Below are 17551 nucleotides of genomic sequence, written 5' to 3'. Positions count from 1 at the left end.
ACTGTTCTTTAAAAAAGTTGAGTTGTCATTAAAGTCAGTGAGTGGAAGTTAGCCTTAGAGAGAGGTTTAAATGAGAAAGAATTGGTCACTTAGGAGAATTCGCATTGTTCGGTGGAAATGGGGTTACGTTTAAGCAAAATATGTTTTTTAACTGCTGTTTTGAGAGAAACAGTGCTAATCTTGTCAATTTACAAAATCAGAGAAAGCACATTCACATTAAAAGATTAGAAAGATTAAACATTGCATGCAGGGAAAGATAAAAGCCTTACTTAAGCTGTTTCTCCCTAGCACTGCTCACCATGAGACCAAGGGTTGTCATAGTAAAAATGCTTTTCAAAGGCAGAGTTAGAGCCAGCAGATAATTAAAACAAATTGAAAAGATTTTCTAATTCCAATGTAAAACAAAGTAGGATATTAAAGGATAAGGATTATGCTTGCCTTCTTTAGAAAAAAAAAAGGACAAAAACTTCCATTGTGTTTCCAGCCTTTCCTACTGCCTTTCCACTACCTTCATCACACTTAAAAGATTCCCTCATTTCTTTTTCTACCAGTCTTTAATAATTTGGTCTACCCTGACAGGTCTCAAGATGCCCCTGAGACAGATGGGTCACGCAGACAAAAACAGACACTGACAATGCAATGATGGCCAAGAACCACCCAGCTCGCAGCCACTGCCATAAACGGGAGCAAACCCAGGTTCTACTTCTTCCCCTGACAACTTTCAGACTCGGTTAGGATGTTGCATGTCACGTTTTGTCTGCACATCCCTGAATGCTCTGGGTATCTCTGCACCTGCATTTCGCACCCATGCACCTGGCCTTGTGCAGAGGAACCCAGTCCTGCAAACTGCCCGCGGAGAAAGCTCCTGCGGAAGGCAAAGCTTGTGAACCATAAGCACCATGCAGAAAACCAAGGCCTCCACAAAGCGATTTATGCCGCAGTCATCGTTCAGTGCACCTTCGGCCTCAGCGTCACTAGGAGAAGACTTTTTTCCTATATGAAAGTTACCAAAATCAGTTTGAAGCCAAATACTATTGCCTTGCCTTCTGGAGCTATACTTTGCATCCACCACTGAAGGTGGAGGTTGAAGTGTGTCTCCTGCATTGGCTTGTTTTCAGGTTGGATATTTGACATATAGTAGGCGTATTAAATACATGACAGTACAAGTGAAGGAGCAACGTGGGGCAGACCAGGGACTACTTAAGGCTAGATATGATTTAGGCCAGCTGAGAATGGGCCATAATGGTAAGGAAGACAGCCTTGGAATGACTGCAGCCTTCATAAAGCAGATCTAATTCTAGGCATGAGAAATGTTATAGAGTCATCTCTGTTCACAAAAATAGCAGCTGAAGTGGCAAAGATAATATCTGTAAAATTAATTTTAAGAGTTTAGTTTTCTAATGTAAGAATAATACAATATTTTTTCCCAAAATAATTTGCATTTTCTTGATTCTTTTCCCCTCACTTGGGCGTTTCATTATTTTTTTATGCTGGTGGACTGTATAAAACAGTAGTAACCAAAAAACACAAAGGCAGATCCTTCAAGCACTCTGCAAGAGCTAAACATCTCATTCCCACTGAAAGTCTATCCCATTGAATGGCAATGATAGCATCTACCTCACTAGTCTCTTAAACACTGTGAACAAGTTTTCCATTAATTACAAAAGCTAAAATTGAAATCTGAAAATGTACTGTTTTTTAGATACTAGTGACTGCTGCGTAATGAATGCTGAGCACAGAATAAAAGATTAGGCAGAAGCATCTTAATCCCTTTTGAAACAGTAAGTCCATTTCCAATGCACAGCTCATGTAATGGTGTTTGTGTAATAAAACAAATAGAATTCTGTGTGCATTACCAACTAAAGTTTACCAATTAAGTAAGAAAATGGCAGAAATACATTCCTCACTCGAGACAAAGACTCTAGAATTGCTGTGGTTTAACCCCAGCCAGCAACCAAGCACCACGCAGCTGCTTGCTCAACCCCCACCCCAGTGGGATGGGGGAGAGAATCAAAAACAAAACCTCATGGGTTGAGATAAAGACAGTTTAATAGGATAGCAAAGAAGAGAAAATCATAATAATAGAAGAACATACAAAACAAGTGATGCACAATGCAATTGCTCACCACCCGCTGACGAATGCCCAGTCTGTCCCCAGGCAGTGTTTGCCCTCAGCCAGCTTCCCCCAGCTGTATATACTAAGCATGACATCATATGGTATGGAATATCCCCTTGGCCAGTTGGGGTCAGCTGTCCTGGCTGTGTCCCCTCTTGTGCCCTCCCCGCCTTCTCATCAGCAGGCCAGTATGAGAAGCTGAAAAGTCCTTGACTGCTCAGCAACAACTAAAACATCAGTGTGTTATCAATATTATTCTTATTCTAAATCCAAAATACATCACCATATCAGCTACTAGGAAGAAAATTAACTCTATCCCAGCCAAAATCAGGACAAGAGGCTATGTTAAAACCCATCAGTTCAAGTAACAAGCAAATTGTGTGCAAACCAGTTTTTTCCTCCATCAGATCAGGAATTAAAGCTTTAGACATCACCACTGCTTTAAACATGTTCCAGTGTCAAACTCTTCAACAAGCTCACAGGTGGCTCTGCGCTGTGGGGCTTTTTAGCTTCTCAGCCTTTCACCACTGTAACTGCCTCTCTGCTGCTTTTGGGAAGGGTAGAGGTGCTGGAGGCCAACTTCAGCAGAGCTTCGCAAGGCCTCAGCCAGAGACAGTGCAATGGGGAGGAATGGGCTGGCACCTGGTTTGCACGAGTGGAGCTGGGAGCAGTGAAACCATGCAACTCACTGGGGACTCAGAGAAACCTGGCTTGTCCTCAGAAGGGCCACTCCATTGCTGGCTGAAGGAATGCTGCTGTGAAAGAAGTGGAGAAGTGATGTCCCTCATGGCCCTTGGCTTTCCAAAACCCTTGGGGAGATAGAGCGCATCCTCACACGTCAGTTGTATGATGTCCATGGGGAAAGCACCATCATTTAGCTGTCCTTACGTCCTTCCCCCTTCTTGGCTTGCAGATGTCTGGCTGATAGGGGTGTCCTTGACAAGCCAGCCCTGGGCTCTTGGGTTTTGGAGAGCAGTGCAACGACACCCATGCTGGCTCTGCACAGAGCCAACAGATGCATGGGGAGACACCAGCTGACACGGTTCTGTCCCCGACCACCAAGGAATGCTCAGCACATGGGGACCATCACCAGAAAGTACAGTTCAAGTTTTTTGGCTAGGAACATTGCCATGCTTTATGCTGGATTGCCTTCTCTCCACAGCACTGAGATTGTGCAGATTCAGCACACATATGAAAGCACAGAAAGAAAATAAAATACATCCTCTCTCGTAAGAACAAGGACAGCAAAGCAGCCATCTCTTCACACTGACTTTCAGAAAAGAATGCTCATTGAGAAGTGCAGACCCACTTCCCGCCACATTTCATAGTGTACAGCTGAGTCCTTCTCTACTCTAGCCCAGAGGCATGAATTGGCTCATTTCAGGCAAATCAAATGACATTCGTGTAAGCTCTCCTCCTTCCCAAACATTTGCACTGCCTCTGGGAGCTCAGGCAGTCAGGGGGGTCCTGATGCCCTGTTGCCTGAGCCATGTGAGGTGAAGTGACTTCCACAGCAGAGTGAGCCCAAAAGTTATGTACTGTTGAGGACAAGTTGTCTTGGTCCTATTTTAAGGATGTCAGTGGAAGGCCCAACAGCACACAGATGTGGGGCTGGTCCTCTAAACAGGAGTGAATTTCATCTCATTTCATGATCTGAAAGCTCTCTCACAAAAAGAAAAGAAGAGAGAGGGAGAGGGCTCCCAGCATGAGAGCTGTGAGCCTCCAGAGCGCTCACGTGCGGTATCCCCCAAACCCCATGTGCCCAACATGAGGCAGTCCGCCCTGAGCACGTTATCCCCAAAGCACAAGGTCACTTGATAGGCAGGGAGGGAGCTCACAGCCAAGAGCTGCCCTGCACAAAGCGGTCCCCTTGCCCCACGGTGCAGACAGCAGGAGCGGGGAATATTAAAGGATCGAGGACTGTGAGAGGAGCGGGGGTGTCAGGGATGGGGAAGACCAGAGGGTCAGTCACAGTCACTTGCAGCTTATTGTCAGGAGGAATAATCAGCCCACGCACCACTTGTGCTAGTCAGGTCAGTCAATGCACTTATGGGATGTACGCAGACACGGTGACAAGAAAGGGTAAATATGTGCTAGATAGGGAGGAAACTTAGTGCAACAGGAATCTCAGTTTCCTTTAAGGCTGTTTTCAGTCCTTAGGACAGCCCAGGCGCTAGAGTGACAAAACACCTGCTCTTCCTGATCCCCATTTTCCCACCCCACATCACTTGCGCAAACAGCAAAACAAGATCTGGCCACAAACATCTGACACAAGCACACACAGCAGCACAACATGTTGTCTGCATCTTATTCTCTACACAGCATTCTAAGAGGGAAGCTACGCTGTATATGGAATACGATACGGGTGCACAGCAGATTCCAAAACCAAAACCACAAATTAGCTCAAAAGCATTGATATTCTCCATGAAGGAGAATGTGCAGCAGGGATGCTGTTTCTATTATTAGATTGTCCTATACGTCAATAGCCTGGATGTCACTATCATAGAATTATTGCACTATGCAAATGAACAAGCTATGTGCTGTTATTTTAGACATCCTTTGTAATTTAATCTACAATGTAGTTCACAACAGTATTTTATTCTCCTGCACTTAAAGCCACATTTTGTTGCATAAATACATATTTGAAAATTGAACAGGCAGTTTGCAACACCCATATATTAAAGACTACGGTTCCAACTACCTGCATGAATACATGTACATTGTGCAAATCCACAACATCATAAATACATGCATGAGTGACTGATAAAACAGAGCTTAAGCCACCCGAGTGCCCACAGCTCTGCCCAGTGAAATGTGCAATCACATGAACAGATCCAAGTGTGCGCATTGTGCACAGCTGCATCCAGATCAGCCCAGTGACCTCCGTGTATAATCCCCATGTCTGACTCTTGGTTTGGTGTCATGAGAAGGCCACGTGGCAAAGCCTGTGTTACCATCAGAGCAGACTCCTTCACACTGTGTGCAGGCCTGTGCATTGGCACTCTGCCTCCTTCTTAAGTTCAAGGCCAAATTTTGCTCTTGGTAGCACTGAGCACATCTCCCAAAAGCTGGCAGATGGTTCTGAGGGCAACCAGTATGTCTGCAAATGATTCAGAAGGGTCTTAGTCCGCATTGCCCTTGTGATGGGTTTCCAAGGCTGCAGTAGGGGAGCCAGGCTAATGACTCTGTGATACTGGCAAGTGAGCACCTTCCTCTGCCTCCGCCACTGTCTCTGCACCTCAATTTGTGACCAGATTCAACTTGGTAATGTGGCAGAAAATTATCTGAATTCCTGTTTTCTCTACTGCATTTTCTGCTGGGTTAGTGAGTTGAAATGACTCACCGAAGAGGTCTAACATCAGATCGAAGAAAAGTGAGTGGCAGGAAAAAAGGAAGAGAAAAAGGAGAAAAGTGAGCCCCATTTTGGAGTTGGCTATCCCCACCTTATGGAAATCAAGTTCTGTCCTGTGGAGCAAAAGCTCAGTTTTTCCATCGGAGCATGATGCGGTCAGGAGCACGGTCAGCCGCCACAGTGCCTCACAGAGCCACCCCACCAGCTAGCAGGCTCTGCTGGACAGGAGCAGTACTGTCTTTTGCCAGCTGCCCTTTTGACTTCATGGTGAAAGGTACTCGATATGAAGAGCTGTGGTAGGAGATGCCAATCCTTTTCTTAGGCAGAGAAGAACGCTTGTGTGAGTTGGCAGCACTAGCCCCTGGCCACGCTGGCGTGTCTTAGCACTGCGGTGAGCTTGCAACTTGCTGGTGGAATGGGTTTGACACTCTCAAAAGAGCCTGGGAGTACTTGGTAGACAATTACAAGCAACTGAGTTGTCACCTGTCAGCTGAGACGCAGCTACCGCAACATCTACTCTCCCACCAGCAAGAGACAAAACCATGAGAGTGGTTTAAATCAGAAATCTCCCTCCCAGTTTGCTCGCAACTCTCCCAGGTCCTTAATACAAACAGTAATTCTTGAAGCTGTGGTCACTCAATTCCTTGCAACTGTCCACACATGAAGACTGAGTACTATGTTGTGCTAAATGCCCTTCATGTCCAATAAATTTATTTTTGGAGTATGACACTAATTGGGTATCACATTCTGGCCATATGTGTTTAACTGTTTCAACACAGTAGTCTATTTGGGGCTGCCCCGACAGAATTTGCCAGGCAATCTGCCATCAGCGCCAACTGGAAGTTGGAGTTACTAGCGATGTCACAAAGCAGAACAAAACCACCCTGTAATATTGAGGATGTCACAGTAAGCACACATACCCTGCAGCTTATTCCCCAACCAGACAAGCAAAAGTTGCGGATGTGTCCTGCTAAGCCAAGGCTACCAGAGACACTGCCTCACCCAGCACATGGGCTGGACATGATCACAAACCATCCCAATACTGTGGTTAAACAACAGCTCAGACAGTATGTGGTGTCAGGAAATCATGGGAAATTCTTTTTATGACCTCCCAGCTCAAAACCCCAGAGTGCCAGCCCTTATTCTGGGTGACTCTAAGCATTTTTGGCTCCTGACGACGGAGCCCAGGTCTGTGTTGGGGCTGCACTGATGCGAAGCAGAACTTCAGAGACCTGCTTACAGCACAGCACATCCACAGCCAGTGATATGCCTCCTCGGAGACAAGAGTAATTGCTAAATTAGACACTAAATAGCCCACACAAAATGGCCTGCTCTGAAGCAACACGCCTAAGGCATACCCACAGAAGACGTGAACCATTGCCAAGCTCTGAGCCTGATAATAGCAATTTGGTTAAAAGGTCTGGTTTCCTGCCTTGTGAGGCTTGAGGAGAGACACAAGACAGCCACCCACGGAGTGACTTCTTTCCCCTACAAGCTCAAGGCAGCTCTTCCAGCAAAGAGGGGTAGTTGGGCAGAGGAGGGGAGGTGGGAAGAGGTCTGCTGCCCACAAAGGCCAGCTGATACCCACCCTGGCGTTGCAGCATGGGAAAAGGCAAAGTGGGGAAGCAGGTCAGATCCTGCAATAGCTGCCACTGGGAAGTGCTGAGATCAGTGCAATGGGGAGGAACAGAGACTGTGGACTTTCCTAGAGGCTGGCTCCACAGCTGAGCTCTCAGCTGGCACCCCTAGGGAACTTCTTGGCATGGGACCCCCCTACTCCCTAGCAATTACTAAGTGCAGCTGCATGAGTCCTCAGTGGGAAACAGCGGAGAAATCTCACAGTAAGCAGCACTGGCTTTGCAGAACTATTTTTAACTGCATCACTAAAAGCATTGCTGTGCTAATGGCAATCAGATGGCTGGTCTCATCTAGAAGCTGGGCAGCTGTCTTGCTGGCTGTACCCCAAGACTTTACATGCTTTCCCCTCCTTCACCTACAAGTCAGATTTGCCATGGCACTGAAAGTCACAGACACAGGTTGTACTCACTTCCACAGTGGCCATGATTCGGGTTTCAAGCCCCAAAACCAAGTCACAAAAGCATCAACTCTGCCATATGAATAACTGTCTGTGCCCACCACTCCGCCACCTACCCTACAGTCCCGAGACACAGCAGCCAGAAACTCGGAGGTCACAGATTCGGTGTGGTTACACTGCCATGGCACGCAGGACCCTGGGACAGCCGGCACACAGGAGAGCCAGGCTTTGTACCAGCCTCGCCACATGCAGAGCACAGAAATCAGAGCCAGGCGGTGCCACTTGCACAAAACTTCACGGAAGGACAGATGTTCGTTATAGTGTAAAATCTCTGTTCTCAGACCTTCCAGTGGCACATCTGCTACCTACCGCGTCCCCTAAAGAGACCTTCAATAAGGCTTAAGTGAGGTGCAGGCACCCTGCCACCTCCCTTGCACACAGGAACATTTCGTCCTAGCAACACAGAAAACAGGTTTTAAATGCCGCCAGTTGGGTTGTTTTTTATTTCTGTGTGCTACCTTTTTTCTACCCTTTCTTTGGAATTAGTGATGATTAAAGTCACTGCACAGTTGCAGATCTAAAGAATATGAAGGATGTGCAGGAATGTCAAGGAATAAAGACAAACAAGCATAAAGAAACACAACAACCACAAAAACAACCAAACAAAAAGTCCCCTCAGTAACAGTTTGATCCAACACCCATGGGAAGTCAGCTGAGGTTGACTCCTTCCTTGACTTCAGTGGACACTGGATCACCCCAGCGGACTTGCCTAAAGCCTCATCACAGCCCTAAGAAGTCCTAGTGGAACATAAACTACGCTGAATTACTTGAGAAGTACTCTACATAATTTTAAAGGTCAAGAACTATAATAGTTCAGTGAAATACTGAATTTGTTAGTGTTTTCCCTGTACTTAGAGAAGAAAAATTACACTGCAAAGTCAAATGCTGGAACAGTAACACTCATTATTTCAAGGCTTTAAGGACCGAATTCTGCCTTCAGACTCACGTGCACATTGTCCATTGTCTGCAACGGAAATAGATTATGTGTAATTGACTTTGTTTCCCAGCACTTAAAACTACACAGCTTTTTCATTTTCTGTAGTAATACAAAATTATCATTACTATCTCTATGATATCCTTTTTGTGAATTTCAAATGATGGCTTAAGACATATTTGATGCATTTTTTCTGTACAGTTTGGGGTATTATTGTGGATTTTTCTGCACTGTTGCATTCCGCAGAATACTGAAAGAGTGGGTCTAAGTCAGTAGATTTTACATTAAGTATACAAAGTAAAAAAATACTAACAACCCGTGCTTAAACAGTTAAAATTATGTATATGACAGTGGTTTTGCCATTATACTTTTGCATATTGTTGAAAACAATACTTTTTAGTCTAAAGACCAGCAACATTTGGATCACAGAACATCATCAACAAAAACACAAGTTAAAATAGCCTTTAGCTGACTACAGGATTTTTTTCCCATCTGGCACAAATGAGCCTCAGGAAACAAACGAACAAACAAAAAAACCCAGATGAAAACTGTTATAAATGGTTTTATGAACTTACATTGATGTATCTCTTATTTCTAGGTCTTGCTGATCAAGAATAAGCCAGCAAGTGAGAAGCAGCAGCCAGTGATAAGTTTGTCTCCTCCACTCTGGGAGGTCATGGTAAAATAAGAAGCTGAAAAATGCTTTAAAATAGAATTGCTACGTAGCCTCCCTGGGCATTTACAGTCACTGATGTGTGCATGTTAAAAATGGTATTTCCAGTCTATCTTGTGTTGCCTGAGAACCATTTTTGTCCTTTTAAAATCTGCATTTATATTATAACCCATAAGTACCTTTCATTTTTGTATTAACACTATAAATACTAAGTTAGTAATACTAAACTATTTCTATTGACTTATTTGTAAAAAGAAAAATATATTATATATTTATATATTTTTATAAAGTGAATTAACACTGGAGAGAGGGCTATGGGGGAATAGTGTACAATCACAGCTGATGTGTATTATTGGGCACAGATTCAACGCTTGAAAAAAAGAGGAAAAGAAAAAAAAAAAGTGTTCAGGTGACATCCCTCTTTCAAGCTGTGTCAGAGGAAGAGTCATAGGATGCCGACACTATGAAGTTGCCGGTATTGGAGTGGCTCGCCATGGACTGGGCAGCCTGCTGGCTCAGGTTATTGCAGATCAGCACCAGCTGGTTGCTCTGCGCTTCTGAGAGCGTGCTACAGCTCTGGTAGACGCTGAAGTTGGTCTTCCTGCCAGGGATGTTGCCTTTCTCGCACATCGTCTTTACCATCTTGGCAAGCTTGTTCTTCCCCAGGGCTTGGCAGTTGTACCAGTGAAGCGCAGCCAAGTTGACAACGGGTTTGATGGACAGGTAGAAAGGTGCGTCCTCGTAGCGCATGGCTGGAGGCCGCCTCTGCGCATACTCCTTGTAGTCTTGCACGGGGCAGGTCTGTGGGGAGTGCTGGGTGGCGTACACCCGGGAGTCTGTCCCACCCCTCTTGCTCTTGGCGTTGACGTCTCCATTGTCCGGCCCCATCCACTCCAGGTACTCCAACCCGGTCTCTGTCACCCGCAGGCGGATGTCTCCCCACTTGAGGGTGGACCCGTGGAAACCTGTGCAGTGCCCAAATGCTTTCGTGTTGTTTAACCAGACAAGGTTCAGCAGCCCTTCAGGGTTGTACCGGCTCAACAAGCCTCTTTTGCGCAGGATAAGCTCATCGGCAAAGGTGAGTTTCATGGATTTGTGGGGCTTGTTTCCTTTCCCTTTACACCTCAGCTCTATCTGCTTTTGCTTTAGAGCTTCCTGGGACCTCTTGAACTCCTTATCCCTTGTAATACTGTATCCATACCTGTGCTCTTTGAGATACCGCTCCAGACCACACTGATAGTTGGCCAGACTGTTTGGCTCATATTCAGACCCATCTTTTTGTCTGGCATCCACAAAAAAGGAAGCCAGGTAGGCATCAAGCTCTTTGCAAGGGATGACGTAGATCTCCCGGGTCTCAGAGGGGTACTTGGAGATGAGGAACTCTCGGAAATTGCGGAGAGCCGTCTGTGTGCTGCGAATGGTCTTCTCGTTCTGCTCCCTGCTGAGCTCTGCCGCTCTCTCATCCTGGTCTGGAAGAGGGAGAAGGGGAAAGACAAAAGAAAGCAGAAGCAGTGAGTTTGTGTGATGCTCTTTTCCCCAAAGCGAATTTTCTTAAAATGCAAAAAAAGGAAAAAAACATAAAATCAATTTCACACAGAGAACTCGAAAACACCATTACATACTTGTCACACGACTGAAAAGCCAACTTCAGTTTCACAAATGACGTACTAGAGTATGGCACAAAACCAAAGTGAGTTCCTCATGACACTGAGGCACAGTTTTGTGCATGGAGATTTGCGAGAAACAGTGGGATTAGAGGCATCTGCTTTTTAGAACAAATGCAAGGTAGAAGGTTTTTCTGTGGATCCCAATGCCGTGTGCAGGGCCTAATCTGAGTAATCAGCCCATTCTGAATTGCTTCATTTGTGAAACAGTGGTTATACTGGTTCCAATTTTTTTTCTATGAAAAATAACTATCATATTTATGACGGTAAAAGTCATCTTTAATCAGACACATTTTTAAAGAGCTGAATAAATATAGACAGAAACATCCAGTACAAAATAATGCAGCGCATCCTAACAAGTGAGTTGGTAGGTAAAAGTACTATAGGGCAGTCTGTAATTTACAAATGTACAAGAATTTAAAAAAAAAAAAAAAAGTTAATATGTTTGAATCAGAAGATATGGAAGAAAAACATCACTATACAATCTCTCTATGCAATCAAGCTGTACCTGATACTGGAAGTACAATTGTGACCATTTCTTTTCATTTTGCAGAAAAGTAAAATTCTGGAAACAACTTGATATTGCTCTGTAAGGCTATACTCAAAGGCCCTTACAATCAGTGACATATCAAACCACAATATTCAGATGCTACTGCTAAGGTGGTTGTTACTGACAGCTGATTTTTGGGCTGATCCTAAGGTAACCATAAAAAGGAAAAGCTTTTTACATGTAAGTAAAGGACTGTTTTCTTGGCATATGCGAATGTCTGTCTGTACAAGGATGTACGTTAGAAGCACTAGGTGGAACTGCCATTATTAATGTGACCTTAATGGTTTTAGAAAATGAACAGCAAATGCAAAGAAGGAAAAATTCAATTATTTGACTTTTCTCTGTGAGTGGAACATTCCTTTTTCTCTCTTTCACTTAATAAGCAGAAGAGGGGAAAAAAGCAAGGTTTTTTTGTTCTATCTCATTGCAAAATCCATAAATTTTGGTGTCCTTTCACCAGGTGTTTCCCACCCCACACACACCACAAAGGGCTACGAGACCAGGTGAAGTTCCCACTGCTGCTCTGTCATTCAGGCCAAGCTCCCGAGAGGCCAGCACACCACGCTCTGCAGCAGTGCTCAGACACTTGCTCTTCATGCTCACTCTGCCCAAGCACAGGGAAGGCAGCAGGGAAACAAATCATAGAATCACAGAATAATTTTGGTTGGAAGACACCCTCAAGATCATAGAGTCCAATCATTAACATAACTCTGGCACTAAACCATGTCCCTAAGAACCTCATCTATGCTTTTTTTTAATACCTCTGGGAATGATGACTCCACCACTTCCCTGGGCAGCCTGTTCCAACACCTGACAACCCTTTCCAGGAAGAAATTTTTCCCAATATCCAATCTAAACCTTCCCTGGCACAACTTGAGGTAATTTCCTCTTGTCCTATCATTTGTTACTTGGGAGAAGAGACAAACACCCTCCATGCTACAACCTCCTTTCAGGTAGTTGTAGACAGCAATAAGGTCTCCCCTCAGCCTCCTTTTCTTCAGGCTAAACAGCCCCAGATCCCTCAGCTGCTCCTCATAAGACTTCTTATAAGGAAGGTGACTCTATCTCCTTCCGCAGCCCACCTGCAATGTTTCCTGCAATGCAGAAACATCGGTGCACAGCTGGGCAGTTTCCCCTTCTGCCCATCTACATAGGGAAGTTGAAGAGAGTTCATTCCATCGCCTCCATACCACACCTGCAGACACAGGTACCTGGGAGTAACTTGCCCCAGGACTTGCCAGTAGGCCATAGACAGAGCTAAGTTTATATCCCCTGGGACCAGGTCTTGTGTCTTCACTGTGAGGCATCCCGTGCATCCACTGCACTCAGTGAAACCTACAGAAAGGGGTCCTCAAACCCTCTGCCAAGCGCAGAGAAGCAGGGGTCTGCAGATGAGGCCTCTGGAGGCTTCTGCAGCCACAAAAAACACTGCCACAGAGCACTGAGGTTTGCTCTAACTGTGCTCAAGGGGAAAAAGAAAAGGTCATCAGCCTACTTTAGAAACTGGTTTTAATACTGATGTCAGTACCAAAGAGCTCCTAGCAGCCTGCAGTGAAGCCTCATGATTTAGGCAATGTATAGGATCATCCTTTTATTATGGCTAGGTGCAGGTGGGAAATGAAGAGACAACGCTGTTTGAAGCTTCGAAACAAACATTTACTCTGGTACTTTGCTCACTGCACCCACCAGCACTTATTATAGCACTGTGTACGTAATCAGTGCTTTTACTGACAGCCCACGTTTTAAGCACTGTTTCAATATAAACAGCACATATAATGGCTCAGTTTTATACATGTCATCAATCATTACTTCTTAGAGGATAGCCTGTCACAACACAGCAGTGACACCCAGTCAGTCATTTATGTTATGGCACCTTTCCTTAATCTGCAAAGGAAATTGCCATATCTGCAGCTAACAGTTATAAAACCCATGCTGAATTAAAGATCCCCTGAAGTTGCATGAGTGAAACAGTATCCCAGAAATACTGCAGCCCTGCAGTGCTCTGGTGTGTTACTCCACAAGGCAGGTGGGAAATGTTAAAGATAGTGGGTCAGCTCCTCATCCAGCCACATGAGGAGAGCTACATCCATTTTGACTGTGAATCCAGCCTGCAGAGGTGCTTGATTATTCTCTTCCTATGAGACCGTTCAAACATCAGGGATATCTCATAGCACGGGGATGAATGCACGGAGGCAGTGAGACTCAAGTGACAAAGTCTGAGACAGCCAAAGTCATCAGATGTCAGCTGAGCCACTGTCATCATCTGCACATGCTCTTTATCCACAGCAAAGGCAGATGATGCAGTTGAGCCTAACTTAACTAAGACAGCTCTTTATAGACTAGGATAGCTGAGGAAGGAGACATAATTCTTCATGTCATTAAAGTCTTACTTCTTCATTTAACCAAGATGATTTCATAGTGCTGAAAGAAACCACATAATCCATCTCCAGCTACCATGGAGACATAAATTGTATTAAGACACACTTTTAGTATGACCAAACTTTGTGTTTTCTGCTAATTTCATAACCTTATTCTCCATTATTGTGGTGGTTGACCCTGGTCAGCACCTAAGCACCTCACAGCTCGCTCCCCAGCCCGGAGGGACAGGGAATAGGAAGAGCAAAAGCAAGAAAATCCACGAGTTAAGACAAAGAGAGTTTCATAACTAAAGGAGAGAGGAAGAAGACACCCAACCAACAAGTGATGCACAGGCAATCACTCACTATCTCCCACAAGCAGACGAACACCCAGACAGTCTCTGAGCAATGCCCACCTCCCCCAAAAACCCTTCCCTTCAGTTTTTATTGCTGAGCATGATGTTGTAGCGCAGAGAATATCCCCTTGGTTAGTCTGGATCAGCTGTCCCTGTTGTGTCCCCTCCCAGCCTCTTGCCCACCTAGGCCTAGCTGCTGGGGCGACAGTGTGGAAAAAGAGAAAGTCTCAACACTGTACAAGTCCAGCTCATCAACAGACAAAACACTGGTGTGTCATTAACACTTTTAGTTGCAAATCGAAAACACAGCAGGGTATGGGGTTGCTACGAAGAAAGTTAACTCCATCCCAGCCAGAGCCAGTACAATTATGACATTTGGATTGCGAATGGAACAGAGCCTAAGACCAGGCACACCTTGCATTCTCTCTGTACAGCCTTTGACAGAAGGAGACCACAAAAATTATTCTCTGGGTGCAGTCTGCAAATGGCCCTTGTAAAATACTTATAACAAATCCATCTACTCTACACATCTCTACTTTGCCTGCTGGAAATCAGTAGTAACAGAATGAAAGACCTTACCAGGATGTTTGGCACTAGTTGCTTCTGCTCTAGCCACATGGTCTTTCGACATTGTCAGAGAAGATGAGGCTGGTGTAATGTCATTTTTTTTTTCCTTACAAATCCACCCAGACCGACAGATAAAGAAAGGCTACATAAAAGTAATTCAGTCATTAAGAACTAAAGACTAAAAGGCATCTCAACTGCCATAGCAGTGAATTTTTGAAAATGTGTGTGTTGTCGTAAGGATCCGACAAGTGGGGGAATTGCTGAGGTACAAAGACTTCATCTCTGGGTCTGGGTATTGAAACTGAATGCTCTTGTCCTGAGACAGAAGTGTTTCCAATGCAATGGTTCCCAGACATTTTCTTGGTCTCACTTTGCTGCATCTTGCTGAATAGAGACCAAAAGTTCTTTTGGCCAGAGCTTACTTTTTTTTTTTCTTTTTTTTAAAATTTTCTGTAGTCCTGCTGGAAACTACTGAAAACACAAGTGGGGATCCACAGTAGCTCCTGGACCACTGCAAGCATAAGCTGGTTTGCCCTTGGGCCTGCACAGCTCACAGTATCATCAACTCTTCAGTGTACTGGGTTCCAAAACTGGGTAAAAGCCCAGAATAGAAATCACGGAGTGCTCCTCAATACAAGAGAACGTCTCTGCATCAGCAAGGCCTTAAGCTGCAAATTGTGGTAGGATAGTAGAGTGCCGAGGTGTCATATATGCTTGCACCTTTATTATAGTCTTCTGTAGGTGTCTGCTATTAGGCTCTAGGAAGACAAACACTCTCATGTTATGGTCTAATTTGTCTCAGCCAGTAAAATGGCATGAAGCAACCAACCAACAATTACTGTCATAATTGATCTACCAAGCCAAGCTATCCTTAATGCCTTTTCCTTATCATAATGCAACCTTTGGAGCTGGCAGTACTGTTACCCCTGTTTTAGAGACTGGGAGGAGTAACATAAAAAATAAATTGACTTGGAGACATACCTCCTCAAGTCCTGGCCCCCATAGCTGCATCACTACACAAAGGACTTGTTTGAAGGTCTAGTGCTTCCTATCTGATCCCACATAGGAGTTTCATTTCCAAGAACACCAGAATGTTGCAAGAAAAGCCAGTAAAACCCACTCCACTGTGGGATCCAGGCTAAACTCCCAACTAAGAGTTTGAAAAAGTGCCAAATAGTTTAGATGTCCCAGCTTAAACATAGCCAAAGAGATAAAGTGACCTGGCAGCCATTAAACAGAAAACCTATTGGGAGCTGAATGTCTCAGGCTAGCCCAAAACCCTGAGATGGTCCCTCCCACAGAGCAACAGCTGCCTTCTGATCTGTTCATAATCTGATCTTAACGCAGCCATGACTTAACATTATCAGCAGAGTTATCAAACTCAGGGTTGTTTTTATTTAAGCTTGCACACATACAGACACTCAGACTCCCTGAAAAGGACATGACCTCTGTAATTATGACGGGGGAAAGGCACTTGCTTTCACAACAGACATATGCAGATTGTTAATGTTCAGAGACAGTTTGTAACATTAGCTGGAGTCATGAACCTGAGCTATAATTGCAAACAGTCTTGAACTCTGTTTAAGGTAAGCAGTGAGATCTCAGAAGAAACACATTAAAAATAAGATGGTTTTTTTGGTGGTCATCACACCACCAGCCAAAGTCTTCTCTGCTCAATTTGTGCTCTGATGAGGAAAATGCTTTTGCAGCAGACCTGCTCCCACCAAAATGCTTTCATTCAGGTGAAAAAGCCTAGTTCACTGCACACAAGGCACCACATATATCTACGCTGGAGCTAACTGCTCTCTCTCCACACTCCAGCACTTTGCAGGCTGACTCTTGCCCCCGCTCTGCAATTATTGAAAAGCAGTGATATCCAACCTAAGGGTCATGGCCATACACAGCCCACAAAAACAGTTAACATAAACCACAGCCTGCTCCTACCTCTCTTTTCTCCTGTCCCCTCCTGTTTCAAGAAGATATTTGCAGGCAAGAGACATTCTCAAGCCAACAACTGCAGTGGGCAGAGGTTGTGATGGTGCACAAAGGAGGTAGGTCAAGTAGGCAGGACAAGGAGTAATGGTTTTAAACTAAAGAAGGGGAGATCCAGGCTACACATGAGGAAGAAACATTTTATAATGAGAGTGGTGAGACATGGGCCGTTGCCCAGAGACGTGGTAGATGCCCCATCCCTGGAGACATCCCAAGCCAGGCTGGACAGGGCTCTGAGCAACCTGATCTGGATGAAGATGTCCCTGCTTATGGCAGGGGTTGGACTAGATGAGCTTTGAAGGTTCCTTCCAACCCAAGCCATTCTATGATTCTTTGATTCTATAATTCTAAGTCATGGGGTGAAAGACTGGGGGAAGCTCAGACAAACATTCCCTCCTGGGATCAGTGCTACAGCTCTCCTGTCAGGAGCAGCTGAATGCCACCACCATATCACGGCATCCCTGAATATCAGTGCTCTTTCTGCATGCAAAATTTAGAAAGCTGACAGCTGTTTTCCACTGTATCACAGGAATAACCACATGAAAGCCATTCCCCTGTCTCAGTGCTGAAGAACGAGGGTGAGGGTAAGAGCAGGAGGTCTCCCTGGCAGAAGTGCCTCTGAGCACTCAGAAACACCCTCAGAATAAGAGACAGGAAGAAATAAACACTTGGAGAATGTTATATTTGGCACTTTTACTGTCTGGTACAGACTGACTTCTTGGGGTAACTCCTACACACATGCAGCAGTCAAAGGCTCAAGTCAAAAATACATATGTTTTAATGTAATTATTTCATATCCAACAATAACCATTTCTTCAGGAAGTCCTAAGGCCAAATAAAGTGCACTTCCTGTGCCACAATAATCATACTTATTTAAGCTTAGGCTTGGTTAGTC

At 44.7% G+C, this 17551-nt stretch overlaps 1 protein-coding gene across 3 annotated transcripts in view; it reads right to left on the bottom strand.

The window, feature by feature from the left end:
* Positions 1 to 17551, bottom strand: part of KIAA1958 (KIAA1958 ortholog) — a 103696-nt gene that overhangs the window by 33384 nt on the left and 52761 nt on the right. For 2 of the 3 annotated variants that reach the window (XM_065655706.1, XM_065655708.1), the window contains one exon: positions 396 to 10639. In XM_065655706.1, coding sequence (XP_065511778.1) covers positions 9594 to 10639 — 1046 coding nt within the window. In that variant the 3' untranslated portion in view covers positions 396 to 9593. Of the gene's footprint in view, positions 1 to 395; positions 10640 to 17551 lie in introns of those variants that run through there. The other variant, XR_010607797.1, reaches the window with a different exon arrangement.

The sequence above is a fragment of the Caloenas nicobarica genome, chromosome Z (genome assembly GCF_036013445.1).
Source record: "Caloenas nicobarica isolate bCalNic1 chromosome Z, bCalNic1.hap1, whole genome shotgun sequence".
NCBI classification, from domain to species: domain Eukaryota; kingdom Metazoa; phylum Chordata; class Aves; order Columbiformes; family Columbidae; genus Caloenas; species Caloenas nicobarica.
This window is presented reverse-complemented; position numbering and strand designations above follow the sequence as displayed.